This window comes from Bacillus rossius, chromosome 11, assembly GCF_032445375.1.
Source record: "Bacillus rossius redtenbacheri isolate Brsri chromosome 11, Brsri_v3, whole genome shotgun sequence".
Lineage (NCBI taxonomy): Eukaryota > Metazoa > Arthropoda > Insecta > Phasmatodea > Bacillidae > Bacillus > Bacillus rossius.
This window is the reverse complement of record NC_086338.1, coordinates 46,772,722-46,794,564: the sequence shown is the minus strand read 5'-3', so window position 1 is coordinate 46,794,564 and position 21,843 is coordinate 46,772,722. Positions and strand designations below refer to the sequence as shown.

General features: G+C 39.6%; 1 protein-coding gene across 1 annotated transcript in view; it reads right to left on the bottom strand.

The window, feature by feature from the left end:
* LOC134536910 (teneurin-m) overlaps nucleotides 1-21,843 on the bottom strand; it is a 489,518-nt gene that overhangs the window by 435,975 nt on the left and 31,700 nt on the right. The window contains 1 exon segment of the mRNA XM_063376990.1: nucleotides 20,203-20,553. Coding sequence (XP_063233060.1) covers nucleotides 20,203-20,553 — 351 coding nt within the window.

The following is a 21,843-nucleotide window of genomic DNA, read 5'->3' as shown; positions in this document are numbered from 1 at the left end:
CCCCCACCCATAAAAACCCTTCACCCCTAAAAAAAAAAACACGTTGTCAGCCTTTCCACCCCCCCCCCCCCCCCCCCCCCCGTCGATCTAATGAACTTGGTGCGACTTCGCGTTCTCCTGGAACAACAACACCTTCTGGGACGTAAACACTGTATTTATTTATTTATTTATTTATTTATTTTCTTAGCACCCAATAGACTCAGTAGATGAGCAGTGGCTCTCTGAATATAGGGCTTGTCAACATGGTTACAAATTTTATGAAATACGTGTATATGTATTATTAGTAGGTACTATTTGTAAATGGAACAGGAATATTCACGTAAAATAACCGATATTTGTACATCACGTCTGCATCACCACATAATACTGTTCGCAGTTAACACTGGGTTCGGATTCTTACCCCCGGGCATTTTATGCTATTGTGTTGTCCCGGTACCTCCGATAGTTATCAAAGTTATTTGTAAACCTGTTCCCTGAATAACTTTCCAGTATTAAATGCACAAATCGATAACCATAGTTAGTTGTAGTCACGCGCGTGAAAATAAGTTATTTCCTCGCCGGGCTTGTGCCTGTTAGTAGATAATGTGGTTGCAAAAAAAGGTTATGGAAGTCTGGGGGGATATAATTTATGCCTTGACGTGCAAAAAAAAATTCAGGATGAATAGTTTTCAAATTATAATCATAGCAAAAAAATTGGTTGTCTGTAAAGTCGGTTTACGGACGATAGTTTAACGTGGCGACGTCAAAACAAAACATTAATGAAATGATCGCATACTTTTATGAATAAAATTGAATCATTTTTATTGAATTATCACTATTTTGTATGGATACGAAGGAGTGAAATGAAATCTACAATTTAATTGATAAATTTACTTTTATTTGCACTCATTAATTCAAATACGTTTATTACTTTAACGAAGAAATTATTTTAACTATAACTTTTATACATATTTGCTATTTAACTTCTTCCAATCTGTGTTATTCTGTTAAGGATAGGACGATGATAGGAAAAGTAGGAAACGAATGGGAGTGTTTCAAGTTTAATGTGCCTCGAAAAATTAAAATCGATGGTTGTTCCAATCGAGCGGAAGAGAGATAGATGCGGCTCAAGCGTACAATGAGCGTAATGGGACACAGCGTAACGGGACAATGTGCGTTACGGGACACTTTGACGTGCGTGAAGCCGGCGTTCATCGATTTATTAGACGTTGTTGCGTCAATATGGAAAATTGCAAGAAGACACGCGGTAGTGGAGTGCATAGCTGGAAGCGGAGCGATGCAATGGGATCGGAGAGCTTGGTCTTGGAGGAGGGGGGGAGGAGGGGGTGTCGCCGGGGGGACTTCAAGTTTACGACACTGGAGGGGAATGAAACGAGACATTTTATGTCATCCAGGAAATCCCCTCTCTCTACAATGTTGGAGCCGGGGCTTCTTCAGAGGTTACAGTGGTGAGTGGGGGGAAGAAAAAGAATTGGGACAGCGATGCCCGCTTCGCGACTTGGGTATTTTCGGGTCCGACAAAGAAAAACTTGTGGAAATTGAATTACACCTAAAAAAAAAAAAAAAAACACACGATTGTTTCTTCAATAATTTTTTTTTCCAGCACAGAGGACATGGGTTCGGTTCACCAACCCAGTCAGTTATTTTTTTTCCTTCTGGTTTTGAGTATTTCTTTCCTGGAATTCAGGACTCAACTGCGTACCACCGAAGGTAACGACAAAATACCGCGGTTTCGCTTTGACAATACAAACTCAAGATTAAATTTTCACGTGTTTACAAATTTTCATCCAAAGAAAACAAATATCAATCACTGTCACGTTACAAGTCACATTTTAATTTCCCTTCACGGCACAGTTTGCATTATTTCAGCAAAGAATAAATTCGCGAAGAGGAAGAAGAAATTTAAGTAGGCATGAATGCAAATACCGGAGAGGTGGGTGCAGGGGTTACCCCCCCCCCCCTCTCCCCAAATGAAAAAGCCCCATAAATGTGGGAATTCCCGCTTGTGTTTGTAAATACTATCGTCCTTGTAAGTAGGCAACATGTTCTATCAATCCTATCTTAAGTAAAAACATTTGACAGTCTTCGGTTGCTAACCATGCATCACCCAATGGGTCGTTGGGGCTATGGGCAGATAGTTTAGAGCAAACATTATAGGTGTATATGTTGATTTATATCTTAGTGGATCGGATCTCACACCAAATTAAATGTTACGTAATTCTAAAACTGACAAGACGCAATACCTGCGGCGTAAAAAATAACTTTAACTTCATTTTCTCTCAAGGTTTACGCCTATAGTACATATGCCCCACGAACGAGATAACTTAATAATTATCAATTTTTTATTTTTAAATGGTTGGCTTACCTAGTTATTAAAAAAAATACTTTATTTTACTAAACAGAGTTATTTGGGCGGAATGACAGCTAAATACCTTACAAGAATCTGTCTTGAAAAGGATGTGATGAACTGTGCAAACTTCACACGTACGTGACTTCACTTCGAAACATTTTCGGATAATTTTTGTTTACTGACTTCGAGTTTATTTACTGTGAGCATGAACTCGTAAGTGTGGAGTGTTAACAGGACTTTCAAAAACATGTTACAGTCTACAGCAGAAACATGTCTTTCCTCACAAGCACATGTTTGCCATGTTAAAATAAAAAAAAGTGATTTGAAGTCGTAATCATGCGTATTTCCCACAAGTTCCAGTTATCAGTAACAACGAATCACTATTCATTTATCTGAGGTGCATTCTACGTTGAAAAAACTGTATATTTACTGTAATTTGAAACAAGTAGCTATTAGGTTTGAATATAAGACGTAGCGTCAAATTTTTTACTTATTTCTTAAATAATAATACAAATAAAGTATACATACGGGAACACATGAGAAAATTATAGACATAATTTCTACAACTAATAGTCACAATAAATTTAAAAAAAAATAATGTTATGGTCCAGTGTTCAGTATAAATCACTAATATATAAGATTTAAAAGCACATATAAGATTTTTATTTTCATTTAGCCTTTTTTGTTTCAACTTGTAAAAATTTCGTCGCACGGCATGGTCAAAATTCACTCTCGTAATTTTTTCATATAGCGCTTAAATAAGTATAACTTAAAAAAAAAACTTAATTCAGAACTGTTTCCAGAAAATTGTTTTAGTCGTCTAACCAATATGGCGTTAAGAATTAGCCGTAGGGAGGGGATAAAAAAAGAAGGCTTTCACCCAGTTAGCACACGTAATCACGCAGACGTTGTGCAGTGCAGCACGCAGAACTGTGGCGAGGCATGGAGGAATGTAATGTGTCGGAGCAAAGACCTCTGTTCATTAGCTGGCGTTGTGGCGGTGGTTCGCGCGCGCTGCCATAGAGCAAACAAACTTCGGGAGTTCTCTCCGCGCGCCGACAGACCCCCCTTCCCCCACCACCATACCGTACAGGATGGAATTCAATACTGGGAAAACCGAGCAGCCACTGAAACCAAATACACTAGAGACTAATACCGGACAGCTCCAAGAAATTTGTGTGAAAACCTTGCGTTGTTGTCACGTCAGTCCGATAGATGGCAAACGGTATGCCCATTATGAACAATGTATCTGTTGAATACATATGGTACCAACATTACGGCAACAAAAATAAATTTCTTTTCTCTTGGAAAAACATTTTATTTTAATCATGGTACAGATTTATGATAGATAACCTCCAGTTCTTAAATTTTTAAAAATTAAATTAATAATGTTTGACACCAGATAATATATGTAATTTGACACTATATATAAAATGTTTGTAGCTACACCTCTTGCCGCTAGGTTATATTTCACACTCTCTCCTGTGTTGTTAGTATAGAACTGTCTGGTATTAGTCTCTAGTGTATTTGCTGAAACCTTTGAAGTAAGCGTAAATACAGAACGAAAATAACCACCGCTGCGCAACATTCCCACGTGACGGATAAGCCAGCTTGTATTCGCCATAGATAATTTAGAGACTGTGAAAAAAAAAAAAATTCGCGGATCCATTTCTGCTACCTTTTTTGCTATTGGTTCACGGTTAATCTGGAGGACTCGTGACCAATTAGAGACACTCGATCAAAGAAGCACACGTTACCAAATTTTGAGAACTCTCGCAAGTCAGCAGCGACGTGAACAGGCGACGGTTTGCCCAAGTATGCAGAGGATCGACTTTCTGGTTTGACGGGTCTGAGTGTTTATATGATATAACGGATTAATAAAACACGTAAAAATTACTGAAAATGTAAACTCTGCCAGGTGATGAAAACGATTGTGCATAGCTACAGAAACTTTTTTTTTTAACAAACATATTACTTTTTTGACTAATATAAACTGAATATACAAACACACGCTTGGGCTGAAGAAACCCGTTTATTCAAATTTTAAAAATAATGTCTTTGGACATACTTTTTATTTTGACTAAATATAGCCAACTTGTTTCATTGGCATTATTCTAATATTATGTCGAGACAATCAATTATATCTTCCAGAGCATAAAACTTGACTGTAATGACAACAAATAAACACGACGTTCTTTTTTTTACTCAATTGAGTTCCTAAAATATATAGGTTACGGGTCTTGCTTCCATTATTAGTACAAAAGAAGGCTCACTTCTAACTTCAAATATCTCAAGTTAGCTTTATTAATTCGAACCAATATGCGTACAAAGCGATGTTGAGAAAGAAAAAAAAAAGTTTTATCGAAATTTTACGCTACGCTGAACAAAAGGATGTAAGTATAAAAATAATTGAGGAAGGGGAGGGGAGAGAGAGAGAGAGAAAGAGAAAGAGATAGCAAGAGGAGATTAAAAGAGGAGCTAACAGGAAAACTGAGGAAGCGTTCTGAAGTTGAAGTTGATTAGGCGCGAGATGGCGACTTTGGCTAGGTGAAAGGAAGCTTTGTTCTTTGCGTTCTCGTTAGGAGAAAACGCTTGGGCGGACGGATTTATTAATACAATGGTGTTTTCAGAAAAGAATCCAGGGACCTGAATAATTAAATGAAGAGCGGAATATATATATATATACATATATATATTCTATCTTCAAGGGGGTGGTGGTGGGAGATGGGTATGTAACAACGCAGTATATAGAAGTGAGTTTGACACACTGAAAAACAGTTTTGTATATTCGCTGTAAATTAGTTGCCCAAAGTATGTTTTAAATCTACGACTAAAACAGTTTATATAGTAGGTACTAGCTTAAGTACCCGGCGTTGCTCGGGATAAACCACCCTTAAGAGTTGATTTTCGGAATTTTTTTTTACCCTCAGTTGATGACTATGTAATATGAGGAATATCTCTGTAGGAATTTCAGTAAACGTATAACGCCTTCGCAAATTTTTAAACGGACACGAACAATGCATCAAAAATGCAAAAGCAGTCTCCACGGAGACGAAGGAACCATCAACACTGCAACATTCGTTCCCATAAAGATTTTCGATGAAAAACGGGAATTTTTATCTTTATCGCCCCTGAAACCCTCTTTTAGGAGATGAAATTTTAAAAATATAAAAATTACGCGTAATTCTGTTTGTTGTAAAGAGTATCTATAGTTACAAAATTTCATCACTGTCACTTAAAAAAAATACATAAATAATAAATGATTTTATCTTATTTTTCTGTAAAAATTTATCGTCATAATTTTAAAAAAATGTAAAATATTTTAAAAATGTTTTTATGAACTTTTCTATCATTTATTTGTCTGTCTGTGTGTTCAGTTTTCAAACTTTTAAACGATGCATTATAGACTTAAATATTTACATACAGTATAAACATATAAACTATTGGTACATGACTACACTGTAAATAAACACACGATTTTTTGCATCTTTGAAATTAAATTGATAATGGTAAATGTATAAAATAAGATTATTAACGATTTACGATTTCTAGAAACTATCTATGTTTAGTTACCTTTTTTGACGCCTGATTTTGGCTTGTTTCCTGTGTATTGTCATATTCATCAGTTATTGATGTTTCTTGTGACATATAGTATTACCGGCATGTCATATGTCCAAAAAATACTAAATGTTTTTTTTCCCCATTGTAAGAACCATTCAAGGAATAATGAAATGAGCCAGTTCCAAGGAATGCAATGAACCATGCCCACGGAACGCAAATAGCCAGGCCCAAGGAATGCAATGAGCCAGCTCCATGGAATGCAATGAAACAGGCCCATGGAGAAACAAAGAGACTGGCCCAAGGAATGCAATGAGCCAGGTCCATGGAATGTAATGAACCAGGCCCGTGGAACGCAAAGAGACTGGCCCAAGGAATGACAATGAACCAGGCCCATGGAACGCAAAGAGACTGGCCCAAGGAATGCAATGAGCCAGGCCCATGAAACGCAATGAGACAACCCAAGGAATGGAATGAGCCAGGCCCATGAAACGCAAAGAGACTGGCACAAGGAATGCAATGAGCCAGGTCCATGGAATGTAATGAACCAGGCCCGTGGAACGCAAAGAGACTGGCCCAAGGAATGCAATGAACCAGGCCCATGGAACGCAATGAGACAGTCCCAAGGAAAGCAATGAGCCAGGCCCGATTCCTCTCCCGCGCTCAACACAGGCACTCGAGCACCTACACCCTTTTCCATTTCGCGCGCCCGGTTCGGGGAGTTAAAGTGATTAAGCGCGCAAGGGCTTATCGCCTCGCGGGAAGGAGCGGAGCAGGAGAGGAGGAGGGAGGATATGGCGGCCCGGGCGAAGGGGGAAGCAGAGTCCTCGGAGGATGAAGAGACGTCCTGGCCCGGGAGAGGACCCTGACTAATGCGAGGGAGGTCTCTAGGGACGCTACTCGAAGAAGCGACGAGACATCTTCCCCCGGCAGTGAAGGGTAAAGGACGGTCGGTGTCCACCCAGACTAATTCGCTGTCCTTCCGCGGAGCGCTCCACTTGGTCCCCGGAGACGTCATCTTCCCCTCTGGCACAAGGACTTAACGCGCAATGTTAGTTATTCCATTTTATTATCATTGTAAATACTTAAATAATAATAAAAATATTTATAAATAGTGACTGGTAACAAATTTTCTCACTAGTTATTGACTATTTTTGACGTGACGACGTCTAATAAATCGACGAACGCCGGCTGCACGCACGAAAAAGTGTCCCGTTACGCACATTGTTCCGTTACGCTGTGTCCCGTTACGCTAATAAATTGACTAAAGAATTATGGTGATTCATATAATTGATGATAGATATTTCATTACAGTTTATTTATATGAAAACTTGTTCATAGTTATATTTAAACTTTATTGCTAAACGCCAGTTTTTAAAATTAATTAATTAGATACAAGTCATCTACACGTGAACTGTTTCGTCGACTGTTTATAAAGTGAAGTGAAAAGTTAATGTGGTTTTCATTGCTTATTATAACAACTATTTCGGCAATAAAGTTTAATTATTCTTGCATTTTAAAAATCTGATTACTAGTATAATTTCAAGTATTTATTCTTTTATTATTAAAATTAAAATGATTCGATTTTATTCATAAAAGTATGCAATAATTTCATCAATGTTTTGTTATGACGTCACGTTAAACTATCGTCCGTAAACCGACTTTACAGACAACCAATTTTTTTTTTTTTTTAACTGATAGAAGTAATAATTTATCAACGCATGCGTAACTTTCGATGTGTTACATCCTTAGCTCTCGTTATACGGCATTTCGTAGGAGTAATTTCGTAACTGGAACGAAAGTCGCAAGGAACGAAAATATGTAACCACGGTGCTTCCATCTGTGGCCATCTTAATGCCAAAGGGAAACTTTAAGTGAATTAAAAAAAAAAAAAAAATAAATGGGGGTTGATTATTTTTTTTTAAAAAAGTCATTTTCGCTTTTACAGTAACAGCTTCATTCTATAGTTAAAAATTTCCACTCTGCAAACGGAATGGACTCGATAGTCGACGCGGCTGCTCCGGAGAGCGAGTTCTAGCGGCGGGTGCGGAAACTACGCGTAGTTCGCGTCCAGAAATGTAGTTGAAAACCACAATTTTCTTGTGTGTTTCACGGTCGTCATTATTTCAGAGAATTTTAACGTTAAATTTCGTGCACGAGTTTCGAATTGAAATTAGTGTATACGCAGCAACATGAGAACAAACGAATTTGCTCGTTACCGAAGTTAGAGATGTTCCACATCTCTGGAGACTACTGAAAGACTCGCTAATATATATATATATATACTTATATATACTTATATATATTTACTTATATCAGTTTATATTTAGTAAATATATATGTTGAGAAAATATATGACCCAACAAAAAATGCAAGAGATCTATCAGAAATAGATTCACAGAGAAAGAAAAAAAATGTTTCGCTTAATAGTAATGATACGAGAGTTAAAATAATCAATATTGCGTGTGGGACCGAGTCCAAAGATATCGCGGGATGGACTCTAGAGAAAGCTACGAAATGCAACGATAATATTCTCAAATATTTAAAAGATAATTTGTAAAGTTTTGAATTCTTTTATTTCTAAAAAGATGCTGAAGAACCTGTATATTCAGTGGGGAGAACGGGACAGTGAACAGTGACACAAGCGCGTACGAGTAGTAATTTCCTCGCCGGCGTTAGTGAAGCGGGATGATAAGTGCGAAGTTCGCTGGCGCTCCTAGCGCGGTATCGCCTGAAAGCGCGCGTGGCTGTGAAACGGCGCGCAGAAGGTAGTGCCAAAGGGGAACGATGAGAATTGAGCTGTAATCATGACATTACATGGCGGAGATTATGATAATTAATATCTAATGCTGGACCCTTTATTGCTGAAAACACATTTTCAGTCTTCTAAAAATAAGTATAAAAAATTAAATACTTAAACTAAACAATTTGTCTTTAGTAAACGGACACCACTGGGATATCTTAAGCATTATATATATATATATATATATATATATATATATATATATATATATATATATATATATATATACTAGCTGCCCGACCCGGCTTCGCACGGCTATACTAATGGAAAAAGAATTATGCCACATCTCCCATTTACAGTAATGGTAAATAATAAAAAATTCCGTGAAAATTTATTACAATGCTGTATAATGTACCGATGGTTTCCCGACTCGTGCACGCAACATAAAACTGATGTACCCGTACTTCGCTACGGCAGTCTACATGCAGATCACTCTTGCGCCGCTCATTATGCATGCCCCTCGTGGGTACGCCACTGCCGCGCAATGCCCGTTGCCATGGAGACGGAGAAGGCATGAACAATGCAAAATCCTGTTCTCATGCAGACAAAGTACCCACTGTTGCCTGGTTTTAACCACCTATGCTATGGGATCTAATTTTCGGAAAATGTCATCCTGCGTAACATAAGGAACATTACTTGAAAAAAAAAGGGCAATTTTTGATATTTAAAGTACTTGCAAAATTTCAACGGTGATGAGGACTGCACTAACAATGAAATAGCCGTTGCCATAGAGACGAATGAAGCATCAACAAAGCAACAGCCGTTGCCATGGTGATTTCCTACCAAAAACTGGAAATAAAAAAAAAATTTAGGGGTGGACTACCCCTAACATTTAGGGGGATGAAAAATAGATGTTGGCCGATTCTCATAGATACCGGATAAGCACAAAAAATTTCATCAAAATCGGTCAAGCCGTTTCGGAGGAGTATGGCAACGAAAACTGTGACACGAGAATTTTATATATAAGATATATATATATATATATATATATATATATATATATATATTTCAATTCCGTGGTGTTTTCTGTATGTGCCCAAGTAAGCGGGGTCATTGATTTAGAAAAAAAAAATCTTTCTTCTGAAGCGGTATGGCGGAGCTACAATTTAAGTAGATTCTGCCCCGAAAAAAAACCCTAATTTTACAAAAAAAAACTGTAAAGCAATTGTCAAGAAAAATGTTGTATAGCTACAAGAAATATATTGTAACTTACATGACTATAGTTGTACGTATTTTCATATATGAAATACTTTTTTTTCAAGACAATTCTGAGTACTTATTAAAAAAATTTGCACATAATTTCTTTTTTAATTTTAAATGATGTTTCATTCAAACATATAATTCTTTTTTAAAACCATGCAGAAGATAATGGATATCCAACCATTGGACTTTATTTTATTATGCTTATTAATGCGCGCATGTTATACTGGAAAGTAATTCAGGGAACGGCTAACAGATAACTTTAGCCTCTGGAGGCATAAATGCCCGGGTGTTAATCCAAACCCAGCGCTGCTGCGAACACTGTTTTGTAGTGATACAAACATCTGTAATTTTATTTGGATACTAGCTGCCCGACCCGGCTTCCCACGGTTGTATTAATGGGGGAAGAAATGAGACCAAATCTCTTATTTACAGTTATAATAAATGAAATAAAATGAAAATTAATTAATTTTGACAAAAACTTAATACAATGCTTTGTAATGTACCGAAGAAAAAACGAATAGCACCGATGGTTTCCCGACTCTCGAGCACGCAACGTTGTCATGGAGACGAAGTGCCCACTGTTTCCCGGGCTTAAACACCAATCAACATTGATAATCAGTTTATTATTAATTATAAATTATTAAGACCATTAATCGAAATAAAAACTATCCTACCTCTCAAGTTGGAAAAAAATTACACATAAATGCCAATTTTCATCGAGATCGGTTGACTTGGTGAAGAGTTCACTGGAAACCTTTGAATATATATACTGTATAGAAGTCGCCAGCCCAGGTTAAAATTTCTAATACGGTTTTGAGGTAGTTGGTTAATTCACCGCCGCAATCGCCACCATCTCTAGGGCATCTACTTGTGGTGGTCCCTAGCGGACAAGTGTCGAACTCTTCAAACACCCCTTCTCCCTCCCGTTGAACGACCTTGAGCTGCAGTGAATGATGGGTGGGGGGTGCGGGGGAATGACAGCGGGCGACAGTGCTGCGCTCTAACGTGTAAATAACAACTAAGACGATACAGGGCGTTACGGCAGCGCACTGCAGCGGTGAAGTTCCCAAGCTGCTCATCAAACGCTTCTGAAAAACGTAGAGTAAATCCTATCCACTCGCGACTTCTATACAGTATATAAATTCAAAGCTGGAAACAAACGTCAGGACACTGGATTTATATATATTAATATTTCTGTTCCAATTGCAAATAATAATAATAATAATTACAGTGTGGTTCAAGAAGTGAGAAAGGGAAGGGGGGGATGCAACAGCCCCGGTTGAAGGGGGGGAGGGGTAGAGGAACTCCTGCCTCCCCAGACGTTGCAAGAGGCGGTGGAAGGAAGAGCCGATGTGAAACAATGGAAGACAAAAGCACCCGGGAGGGGTGGAAACGGGGTCGCTGAAGGGGGAGGGGGTTGAAATCCGTATTGATTGTGTCTGCGAGACACGGCGCTCTGCCGAGGAGAGAGGCTACATCGTCACCTCGAAAACTCTTAACGAGAAAACATCTCGAGAAGACAAAAGGGAGGGGGCTTCGCGCGCGCGAAGGTTAAGGAAGGGAGGGGGGGGAAGCAAGGCGAGACGGCGCGGCGCCCAAAGGTCGAGAACACGTGCGTTTACGCCCTTTTGGGTCGACCGACCTCCGCTTCGGAGGTCAGCTCACGCAGCACCACGCTGTGATTTTCTTTCATTTGTAAATGTCCCAATTTATAAATATCTTTACCTATACACGTATATTCTTGTTCGATTTTACCAAATAAAAATACTGCCCAATCAGAACGCAGTTGAAGTGTATAAAGCTATCTACAAATAATGACGCGAATTCTGCAGTTGCTCCGCTTATGATACGGTGGATTTATCGTTCATCTTGATGTCGAACATTTAATGAGTCACGCATGTTCGCAGCAGTTCGTAAGACGGTTGAATTATTTGCGTGGAAATATGAATCTCTCGTATGTTTTACAGTCTAACGCAGTGTTTATCCACGACTGCCGAAGCGATAGGAAACACGAGAAAAACCGTATTTTGAAAAGTATGGAACCTCCTCACTTTTCCATTAATTTTCTGATATTTTTTACGATGCATAACTTGCAAGCAAAAAAAAAATATTACGTCCCTGCGATCATCACTATAACACGACGTTGTCAACAGCTGCAAGTCAAACAATACTCAAGTAGCTTAACACGTTCATCTTTTACATGCGGTTTACACACAGCTCTAAATATGTTTCGTTCGAGGCCAATTCTCATTCAACCCAAACAGTTTGGCACAAAGTAGTTCAGAACATCTCTTCTAGACAAACCTCTGACTAGCTGTTGAGTGTTGAGTGTACAAACAGTCCTTTGTGGAAAAAAAAAACGCAAGATGAAGAATGTTCTTGAGACGAGTTCCGTGCAATATCTTACACTGACAGCATCATTTCCTGTTGAAAATGATGTCTGAAACGAAATATTTTTTTTTTTCAAAATATATTTTGCTGACGACGTCTTCTTAACAGTATCTTCAGTTGTTTCTACCTTGTAAAACAAATAATAAAAAAAACATTTCAGATTCATTTCAAATCTCTGCTTGCATTAAAGTGTAACAAATTAAAAAAAAAATACTCCATCGTTTTTATACGTACAAAATAGGATACACAACAAAATAATTCGATGACAACAGACAATTTTGTTTTGGAGTGTAACAACCGTATAATATCGCGTTTTTTTTTTCAAACACGTTTATTTAAACCTGTTCACCTGAAAGTAGTTGGACGTTCCGTGTAAACCGCGCCCACAGACGATGCTGCAATGTATATTAACGCACAGTATATATTTTTTTCTTTTCGAAATCTTTTCGCGAAGGAAAAATAAAAAAAAGCAAGCGGCCTCCCTATCTGTGACCGGTCCTTGAAATAAGCGCAGACGAGAAATCCCAGAGGCCAGGACGGCAAGACGCAACTGCCCAGGTCCGCGGAGACATATTATTTTTCGCCTACCCCCACCACCATCCTTCCCGGAAGAAGAAGAAAAAAAAGGACCAGCGAACGATGATCGTTTTATCGGTTTAGGACTCGACTCTTCGGGGACTCGGCCAGGTAAGAGAGGGCGACATCTGGCCCTGGGAGACAGAGAGAGACAGAGAGAGAGCAGGCACGGGTATAAGTCGGCTGACGGAGACCTGCAGCCGGATAGAGTCACGTGTAGTTCTGGAGGCTGGAGAAGAAGATGGACCCGATGGAATCGGAAGTGAGCCGGAGGGATGTAATCGCCTTAAGCCAAAAAAAAAAAAAAAACCGTTTCCCCATACCCCAACACCCCCACTTTTTTTCCCCCAAACAACCCACTAGCTACCTCTCTACGGGAAAAAAAAACGTAAGAAGGGAGCTTACAGCCTTACAGCCAAAGGACAGGTGTACGACTTCTGCCCACGTCATGCCCCTCTCTTCCCCTCACCCACCCCTTTCACCCATACAAAAAAAATGTATCATCTCTCCTACAACAACTGGAACAGTAGATGACTTCCTCGCTTACGAGGTAAACAGGCTAGTATTCTATATTATTTTTCTTCTAATATTTCGTGGATTTTTTTTTTGCAAATGATTTAAAATAAATTAAACTGTTCATAAAATGCTTTTCCCACAAAACAATGATTATTACTAGCATAAAGACAAATTTTCATGTCAGTCCTAGCATGTACTTAAATCATGGTTTCAGGTGTAGTACTGACGTAAAAATTTGCTTTTAAGTTAGTAAAAACCCTTAAAAAAACTTTTCAGTAGAATAAAGCCTTTTAAAAACTCTTTATTATAATTATATTATAAATTTATTTAATCGGTTTTACTAACATGAAGACAAATTTTCATGTTAGTCCTAGCATGTACTTGAATCAATGTTTCACGTGTGGTACTGATATAAAAATTTGCTTTTAGGTTAGTAAAAACCCTTCAAAAAACTTTTCAGCAGAATAAAGCCTTTTAAAACTCTTTTTTATAATTATATTATTTTTTAAAACGTTGCGCAAAATCACAAAATATTATAAGCCTAATAATTTAGAATATTAACCCCCTAATGGTTTGGACAAGAACTCTTCCGAAAATGATTTCTATCCGACAATTGCTGCTCAAATATATGCCATCCTACAAAACGTATAAACTAATAATCGTGCAAAAATATTTAACATACATTTTTGCTCCTGTTAGAAATATTCTTGCAAACTGGGGCATATATTATTGATTAAAAATAATTTCATAAACATTCACCATTTTGTTGTCTTCGAAAGACTTCGATAATGGAGAACAAAGATAAACAAACAAACACACGGAGAATAAGCTAATATCAGCTGAAGTTAAATGTTACGTGCCTTTACAGAACAAATAATTTCGTGGAAGGAATTTAGTCGGAAAAAAAATACGGCACAGACGAACACTTTGGGCTGATAAAGACGAGACAACGCAATAAGAAAAGTGAAGACTGAATCTTGCAATGACTGCCGTTTTCTCTGTCGACACTGTAAACAAATTTGTGTGGATATCTGTGTTCGTTATATATATATATATATATATATATATATATATATATATATATATATAGGTTTTATATTTTAGGTTTTTACAAACCTAAAAGCAAATTTTTATGTCAGTACCACACCTGAAACCATGATTCAAAAAAAAAAATATATATATATATATATATATAAGTGATACTTTGCAAGTGAAGTGAATGTCGGGATAAATGGGTAGACTACCGCTGGTACTACTTTTGAGGGTAACTATTCCGGAATGCGTATCCAGCTGTACGTTAAAATAAATTAAAATAAACAAAGGAAATGGTTCTGTTTGTGATGCAAAGCTGTAGAATTACAAAAAAAAAAAAAAACATATTTGATTTTGAAAATATGTATAAACCTTTAAGGAGCATTGTTCATAGGAGCAATTGTTATGTGTAACGTATCCAATTGTATTTTAAAGTAAAATGTTAAAATTAAGTAGGCAGTAAAATGTGTTCAAAGAGTAGAAATAGTAACTACAAAACTTTGATGTAAACTAGGTACGCATTAAGGAATAATTACCCTATAGACATCTGTTCAATTTGAGACGATTTACGTGGCACAGACATATAACGTCTCCCCGTTATGTCTCCCTCCTAACCAGTTATCTAATACATGACTTGAAGAAATAAACATTCAACAATATTTTTTTTTATATATATACACGTTGAATTGTGAAGAAGAATAAAATCAAAAAAATAACATGGTTTAAATTCTCACCAACTCGCTCTGTAAGCCTTGCGAGCGAGAATTCTCCAACAGTTCTACGTCCGACAATTTTTTTTTCCTCACGCGCACGCGACGGTAATACGTGGAAAGTTTTCGATGGGCTGGTTCGCAAATTGAAGATTTCACCACCCCCCGAGTGTTTCGCGTGACTTGAAAAGGTTTTATTTTATAAGGGAAGAGGGAGGTGAGGGGGGTAAATTGCTTAAGCCCCCTCACCACCCCTCATCCGGTAATGAACAACGAAACGTATCGTGTCCTGCCCAAGTCCACTGCTTTTACAGGCTTTCAAGGTTCCATTAGGGTGGGGGGAGGGAGGGGGGTTGGTCCGTGGAAAATGACACACCGCGGCGCGCAAACTACTTTGACCCCGATCAAGACCGACACTTCGAGGATTCACCTAGCTGGAGTCAGTCGCCCGAACATTTCCGAACGTTTCCGAACATATCCGAAGTTCGCCCGCTCCCTCGTGCAGTTTCGTAGCCATTGAATAAAAAATCATGATATTTTTTTATTTTATTTTAAGATTTTAATAGAATATTACATGTCACGTAACTAACTTAACAAAACATTTAATTATTTTTTTTAGTTACGAGCACCTAGACATGCGAATTTGATACTTGACCCAGAATTTTACGTGTATGAATTCGACCTACAAACTGCGGGTGCAGGTTTCTCACCACGAAGAAGTTGAAAACATCTACATGACTAATGGTCTTAAGTTCTTCCCAAGGATCGTATACGTATTTTAAGTTGGTATTGAAAAAAATTTATCGAAAATAAATAGAGAAAGTATTTAGGATTGGAACAATGTTTAATTTAACGAGGTTCTACAATCACAGCGTATTTTCTCGCTGTCGCAACAATTATTTCGTTAAAATAACTATGGGCAACACCTTTATTTTCCACGTTCTTTTTTTTTTTTTTTTTTTGTGAAACATTACTACCTTCAATTATTTCAAAAATAATGTGACAGCAATGAAATGCGTGGTTGTTGCAGAACTTCATCCAATTAAACACTATCCAGACGATCAGTGTTCATGCTTAAAAAACTTTTTCCTATTATTTATTAAATAAAATTACTTGTTCAGCTGTAACTTTAAACACGTACATCAGCCTTTAAACTGCAAGTCGTACAGATGTTTTGAACTTCTTTTGTCGTGATGAACGTGCAGTGAAAGTTTTTGGGTCGAATTCAGACTCAGCCTAGATAACAGAGCTAACATAACCAACCTTTTACTTTGCAGCAGAAAAAACTTAGGTGCACGCATTATTCGGCGGTCTGCGTCAATGTCAGTGAGACTTAACGTTTCTCGCGCACGAAGTAGCGGATACAACCCCTACAAAGCCCCCCCCCCCCCAGCCTTATGCTGATGTGCTATCGTGGAGGCGGAAGCGGTTGCAGAAGGAGTGTGGGGGCGGGGCTAAAAAAAAAAACCAAAAAAAAAAACGGAAGTTGACCAATAATACACGTCCACTTCGTCTCACCTATAGTTTCACTCTCGTTTCGTCTCGCCTCGAAAGAGAGAGGAGAAAAAAAATGTAAGAAACTGTATTCGTTCGTAGCAAGGTGAAGAAAAAAAAAACCTCCAAGTAGGGATTCACAAAATTCTCCTGGTTAGTACGTAACAGTCCAAGATGCAAACTGTTATACTTTTTCGATAACCTCTGCCATTAGATGATGTTTTACTGGTAGGGGCATGTATTTTTCGCATTAAATGTTTCGAGACTAGTGGGAGTCAAGACAAAGTAACATCGTCTTTGCTCCGTGATTGGTTGAGTTTCTTTCAGGTACCTACATGTCAACTGTTAGAACACCAATCACAGTAATTCAGTGCGGAATCTTAACGCCTCGTGAATGGCCGGGTCATATACGGCGATGGGTTCATGTGCAGACGGCCACCAGTTATAGGATGTCCATAAAAGAATTTTCCAGATTCAGTGGTATATTATAACAGTTTAATTTAAATTATTTATAACAAATCCAGGTAGGCAGGCCCCTTAATTGCTTGAAATGGTTAGACTTGCAGCTTTGAGAAATCATTCGATCACTCCACTGTATGCGGCTCTCTCTCTCTCTCTCTCTCTCTCTCTCTCTCTCTCTGTTATTTCCCTTCGAAACAGGGCTTCTCGGGTGACAAAACCAGCAAACTGCTTCTTAACTTGAAAATAAAATAAAAATATACACGAAAACAAGTACCGGCCTTTTTTTTTTTTACAAGCAATCCCCAAAACATTTTTTTTTTAAATGTAAATAGTAACCGTAGGGCACAGAAAGCTCTTTCTGTCGAAGGGATTAAATTGGAAGAAGGGGAGGGGGAGGGTTAAGAGATTGTGAATTGGAGGAGGGGGGGGGGGTTAAAAAAAAAAAACAAGTTAAAGTGATACCGCGTTCGGGAACGCACTCTTGATTATTTTTGCTCCATTGTTTTTTTTTTTCCTTTTTATCGAAAGGAAGGTGCATGTGTATTCGTGTGCGCAGGATCACACAAGGGGTTGATAGAAACCCGGGAAAAGGTCTGTGCACACGAGGTTGAACAAGAAGAAGAGGATGAGAGGGGGGAGAGACAGAAGGGCAGAGGCCGCCAGAGTCAGAGAAGAAAATGAAAAGGGGGGGGGGGGGGGGGGGTTTGGTACAGCACGTGCACCTGAGCGCTTGTTAACTTGCGGCGCGGAATATAAAAGAGGTGGAGAGGGGAGAGAAAGGGTTTAGGCAGGGGAGTGGTCTTCTGAAGCCAAACTGGGAAATGGCCCTGCCGAGTTTAGCCGAAAGTGGAAAAGCAACAATGCGCGCTGATTGCGTGGGACAAAGCACGGAGTGTATATACGGGCCAACCACCGCCTGCAGGAAGAAGTAGAGCGGATTTTGGGAGAGGGGGGGGGGGAGGGGCTCTTACTGCCGCGCTGGGGCCCGGCCACGCGGAATTGGCGCCCGAATTGGGGGGGGGAGGGGAGAAAAAAATATCAACAATAAACTAGAGAACTACCGTCCTCGGGGGAAAAAAAAACAAACGAAAAATTGAACGGAATGTAACCGGATTATCTGAACGATAACTGGAGAAAAAAATCGGAATCTATTGAGGATGTTTGCGATGCTGTGCGATTTTATCTCAAATCAAAAATAAGATTAAAATAAATAGGGAAAAAATTTCAAAACTTGTTTTTATTTAGATAACACATAATACTATCTAAATACCGTACGCCAACAAACACGTAGTACTGAAATGAGAGTACTAGACGATGGGTCGAGGCAGGCCAGTCTGCGGTCCGTTTGCGCCCCCCCCCCCCCCCCTCCAAGGCGGGGCACATTCCTCAGGGGATTAGCCGCCCCACCTCGCTACCCTTATACCCCACCTCCTACTTCGTGGTACCACATGCGTCTCTTTGTCGTTGACCATGGGCCGTCCATCTGGAAGGTTCTGCGGGCATCTGGGTCGACCCCTGATGACGCGACACACGTCCACAAGAAGGTGCGAGACGAGTCCACAAGAGGGAAGAGGAAAGGGGGAAAAGAGCCGTGGGGTATAAAAGCAGCGACGCCAGAAAACCCGAGCCAGTGGAGCGAAGAGGGCGAGTGTGACAACCCCCCCCCCCTCCCTTGGCGAGCGATGACGGGACGACGAGGGACGGGCATCCGTGCGCGGAGAGTGAACTGTTTACTGGACGAGTGAGTGATTAGTTTGTGGACAGACATTTTTAAGTGTTTTAATTTTAATTAATAGTGTAAATATTGGTAATAAATAAAACTGCATTTAGTTAACTGGGCTAACCTTTCCGAACCTATTTTCCCACGCGTACTTTTAAATACGTAGCCCATATATTAAGTGATTGCCTTACGTTGGCAGTGATTAAAAGGAACAAATATCACCCCCCCCCCTTCCCAGCAACATCCTTTTCACCCCTGTAAAATTATTAGCATTCAGTATTTTGCTTCTTTTTCATGAATCACTCACTAACAATCCAATATCGTCATCAAAAGTCGCTCGCTCGTTTACAGTTCTCTCAAAATTTAGTAACTTTTACTCTCTGCCTTAACGAAGTTTTTTTTTTTTTTTTTTTAACTTAGCCACCAATCATCATGACGGCATATATTTTGATTGGTTCTCTACCTATTGGGGAAAAAATTTAAATATACCTTAAAACAGATTGGCCTAGGTGGCGAGACAATTTCAGGAACTTTATAACAAAATTTTTTTGCAACACATTCGTATCACAGGGTAGTAAGCAAAAATAAATCCTTTCAGTCTATTCGTCCACTAGAGTGGACAATTTATATTTGAGTTGTACACACAATTCATAAAACCTTGAATGTGTGGGTTAAATGCGTATCGATATTCTAGTGTGCATCACACTTCAAGACTATGAAATAATTTAACACAGTTTATTTCACTTTCATATTAACTATAAAATCATTCTATATTAATATTCAAATTATTGCATGAGATTATTACCACACAAAAAAATAGTTTAGTTACAATTTAAAAAAAAAATTAAAATTAGGTATATCTTAGGAATTGACAAAATGTGACACTGAAAAGATAAAATGCAATTTGAAATATATTATAACCAGGGGCGCAACAACTAAATTTCTAAAGGGTGGGGGCAATATACCTTTTTATAAAGAATCATCGATCCCCCCCCCCCCCCCTATTGAAGCTGGGGGGTTCCGGGGGGTCCTCCCCCGGGAAAATTTGTATTTTAAGGTGGAAAATGGTGCTATTTAAGCAGTTTTTTACTATCTAAAAATTGATTACACAGCACTTTCTTTGCCAACGCTTCAAGGTTTCAGAGGGGAGGGGGGGGCCAAATACCCTTGCCGCCCCCCCACCCTGTTGTTGCGCCCCTGATTATAACTATTCGTGGGAACGGCGATAGACAGTGCGATAGCGCCAGTGTGGAAGGTGGCTGAGGCACGTGCTCAGGGCCCGCGGGGGGGGGGGGGGGGGGGGAGGGGGGGAGGGGGAGAGGAGGACCTCTTCGTGGACGAGACTACTTCGGGGACCAGAGGACGGGTGGGGGGGAGAGAGACTCACCGTTGTGCACGAGGAGCGTGGAGTCGCGCGCCAAGGCCAGCTCCGAGTCGGTCAGCGTGGCGTCGGACGCATTCTCCGAGGTGGGAGTGTCGCTGAGGCCGGCTGCGGGCTCTTGCTGCAGCTGCTGCTGCTGCTGCTGCAGCTGCTGCTGCTGGTGGTGGTGGTGGTGGTACGGCTGCTGGTAGGTGTGGTGCTGGTTGTGGTGGTGGTGGTGGTGGTGGTACGGCTGGTAGGGGCTGGGGGCGGACGGTCGAGGCCTGCGGAGCGAGCGGTAGTGCGCCGGCGAGTCCTGTAGGTCCGTCTCGCCCTCCGAGCCGCTCAGGCTGTAGGCAGGGTACAGCCGACCCTTCCCTGCACACAGAAGAAAAAAAAAACCTTGCATCAACATACAATTAAGCCGCTAACAACAACGCAACTCTACATGCCAGTAGACCAAAGCGTGCACCGCCAAGCATCGCAAAAGGTACAATGTTTATTTTTTTTTTTAAATTTAACAATAAATTTTTTACTTTAATGTTACAATAATGGTGTCCATACTAATCTCCAGAGACCGGAAAAATTCGCGAATTCATTTCGCGATAGGCTAAAATACAAATAGTTGTACCTCAGTGCTGCCTCTGCTATTGGTTCACAACTCAACCTGGACGACTCCGGGCCAATGAGAAACACCCGACCATAGCTTCATCGAATCACAGGCTGCTACGCTGGAACGTCTCACAAGACAGCAGCCAATGAGTGGGTGGCATTTGACCGAGTGTAGGTAGAACTATGGAGTTCATCCTAGAGGTCATTGAACCCGCGAATTTTTCCGGTCCCTACTAATCTCTTTTATCTGCCTCTTCCTTTCTACCAACACAAGTTATTTATTAATGAAATATGTTAATTAATAAAGAGTGCCAAAGGCACTTGCATTTCACGTTAAAATACATCACGAAAAGTTATAGTTGATTAGTCTTCGCGCATGACTTACTCAGTGAAATGTTTTTTTTTTGTTTTAACTGCTCATCAAAATATTTAATGATCTCAAATTGGAAACACTTCATTTAAATAAGGCGTTTCAGCCACTCTCGCTGCGGACTTGACCTCGGGGGAAAATGTGATATAATTGACTTCACTCGCGAGAAATTTTCTCTCGCTGTATCGATCGCTGTATCCAATTTCATTTTTTACTGCAATTTTGTTATTTTTTTACCGTTTCCACTAGTCACCCCTGTCATTCCTCTCTTCGCGCGGAGTGTGTTTTTCTTTAATCCCGCAGCACTTTGACGCCACCCCATCCCTTGGTGTTGACACGAGTTAAAATTTTCCAACGCGGTTAAGATTGAACAGCCCGAGGGGTGTGGGGAAAAAAATTCCACGAACAATAAAAAAAAGAACCAAACGCGTTTGTACGGCCGGCACCTCTGAACAAACTAAAGTGTGTTTATAGACGGCGTCGCCAACGATAGTGCGTGCAGGGGAACTGACAACGAGTTTCCGTTTCCGCTCGCACCGCGACGTGAAAGGTGGCAATTTCGCGTGATCTACGATCGTAGAGCACTTATAACGTTTTACTATAAAGTTTTTGTTGTTGAATGGAACAGAACTATAAACGTGAAATTACAGATATTTGTAAATTTGCTAATCGACATGAAATCAACT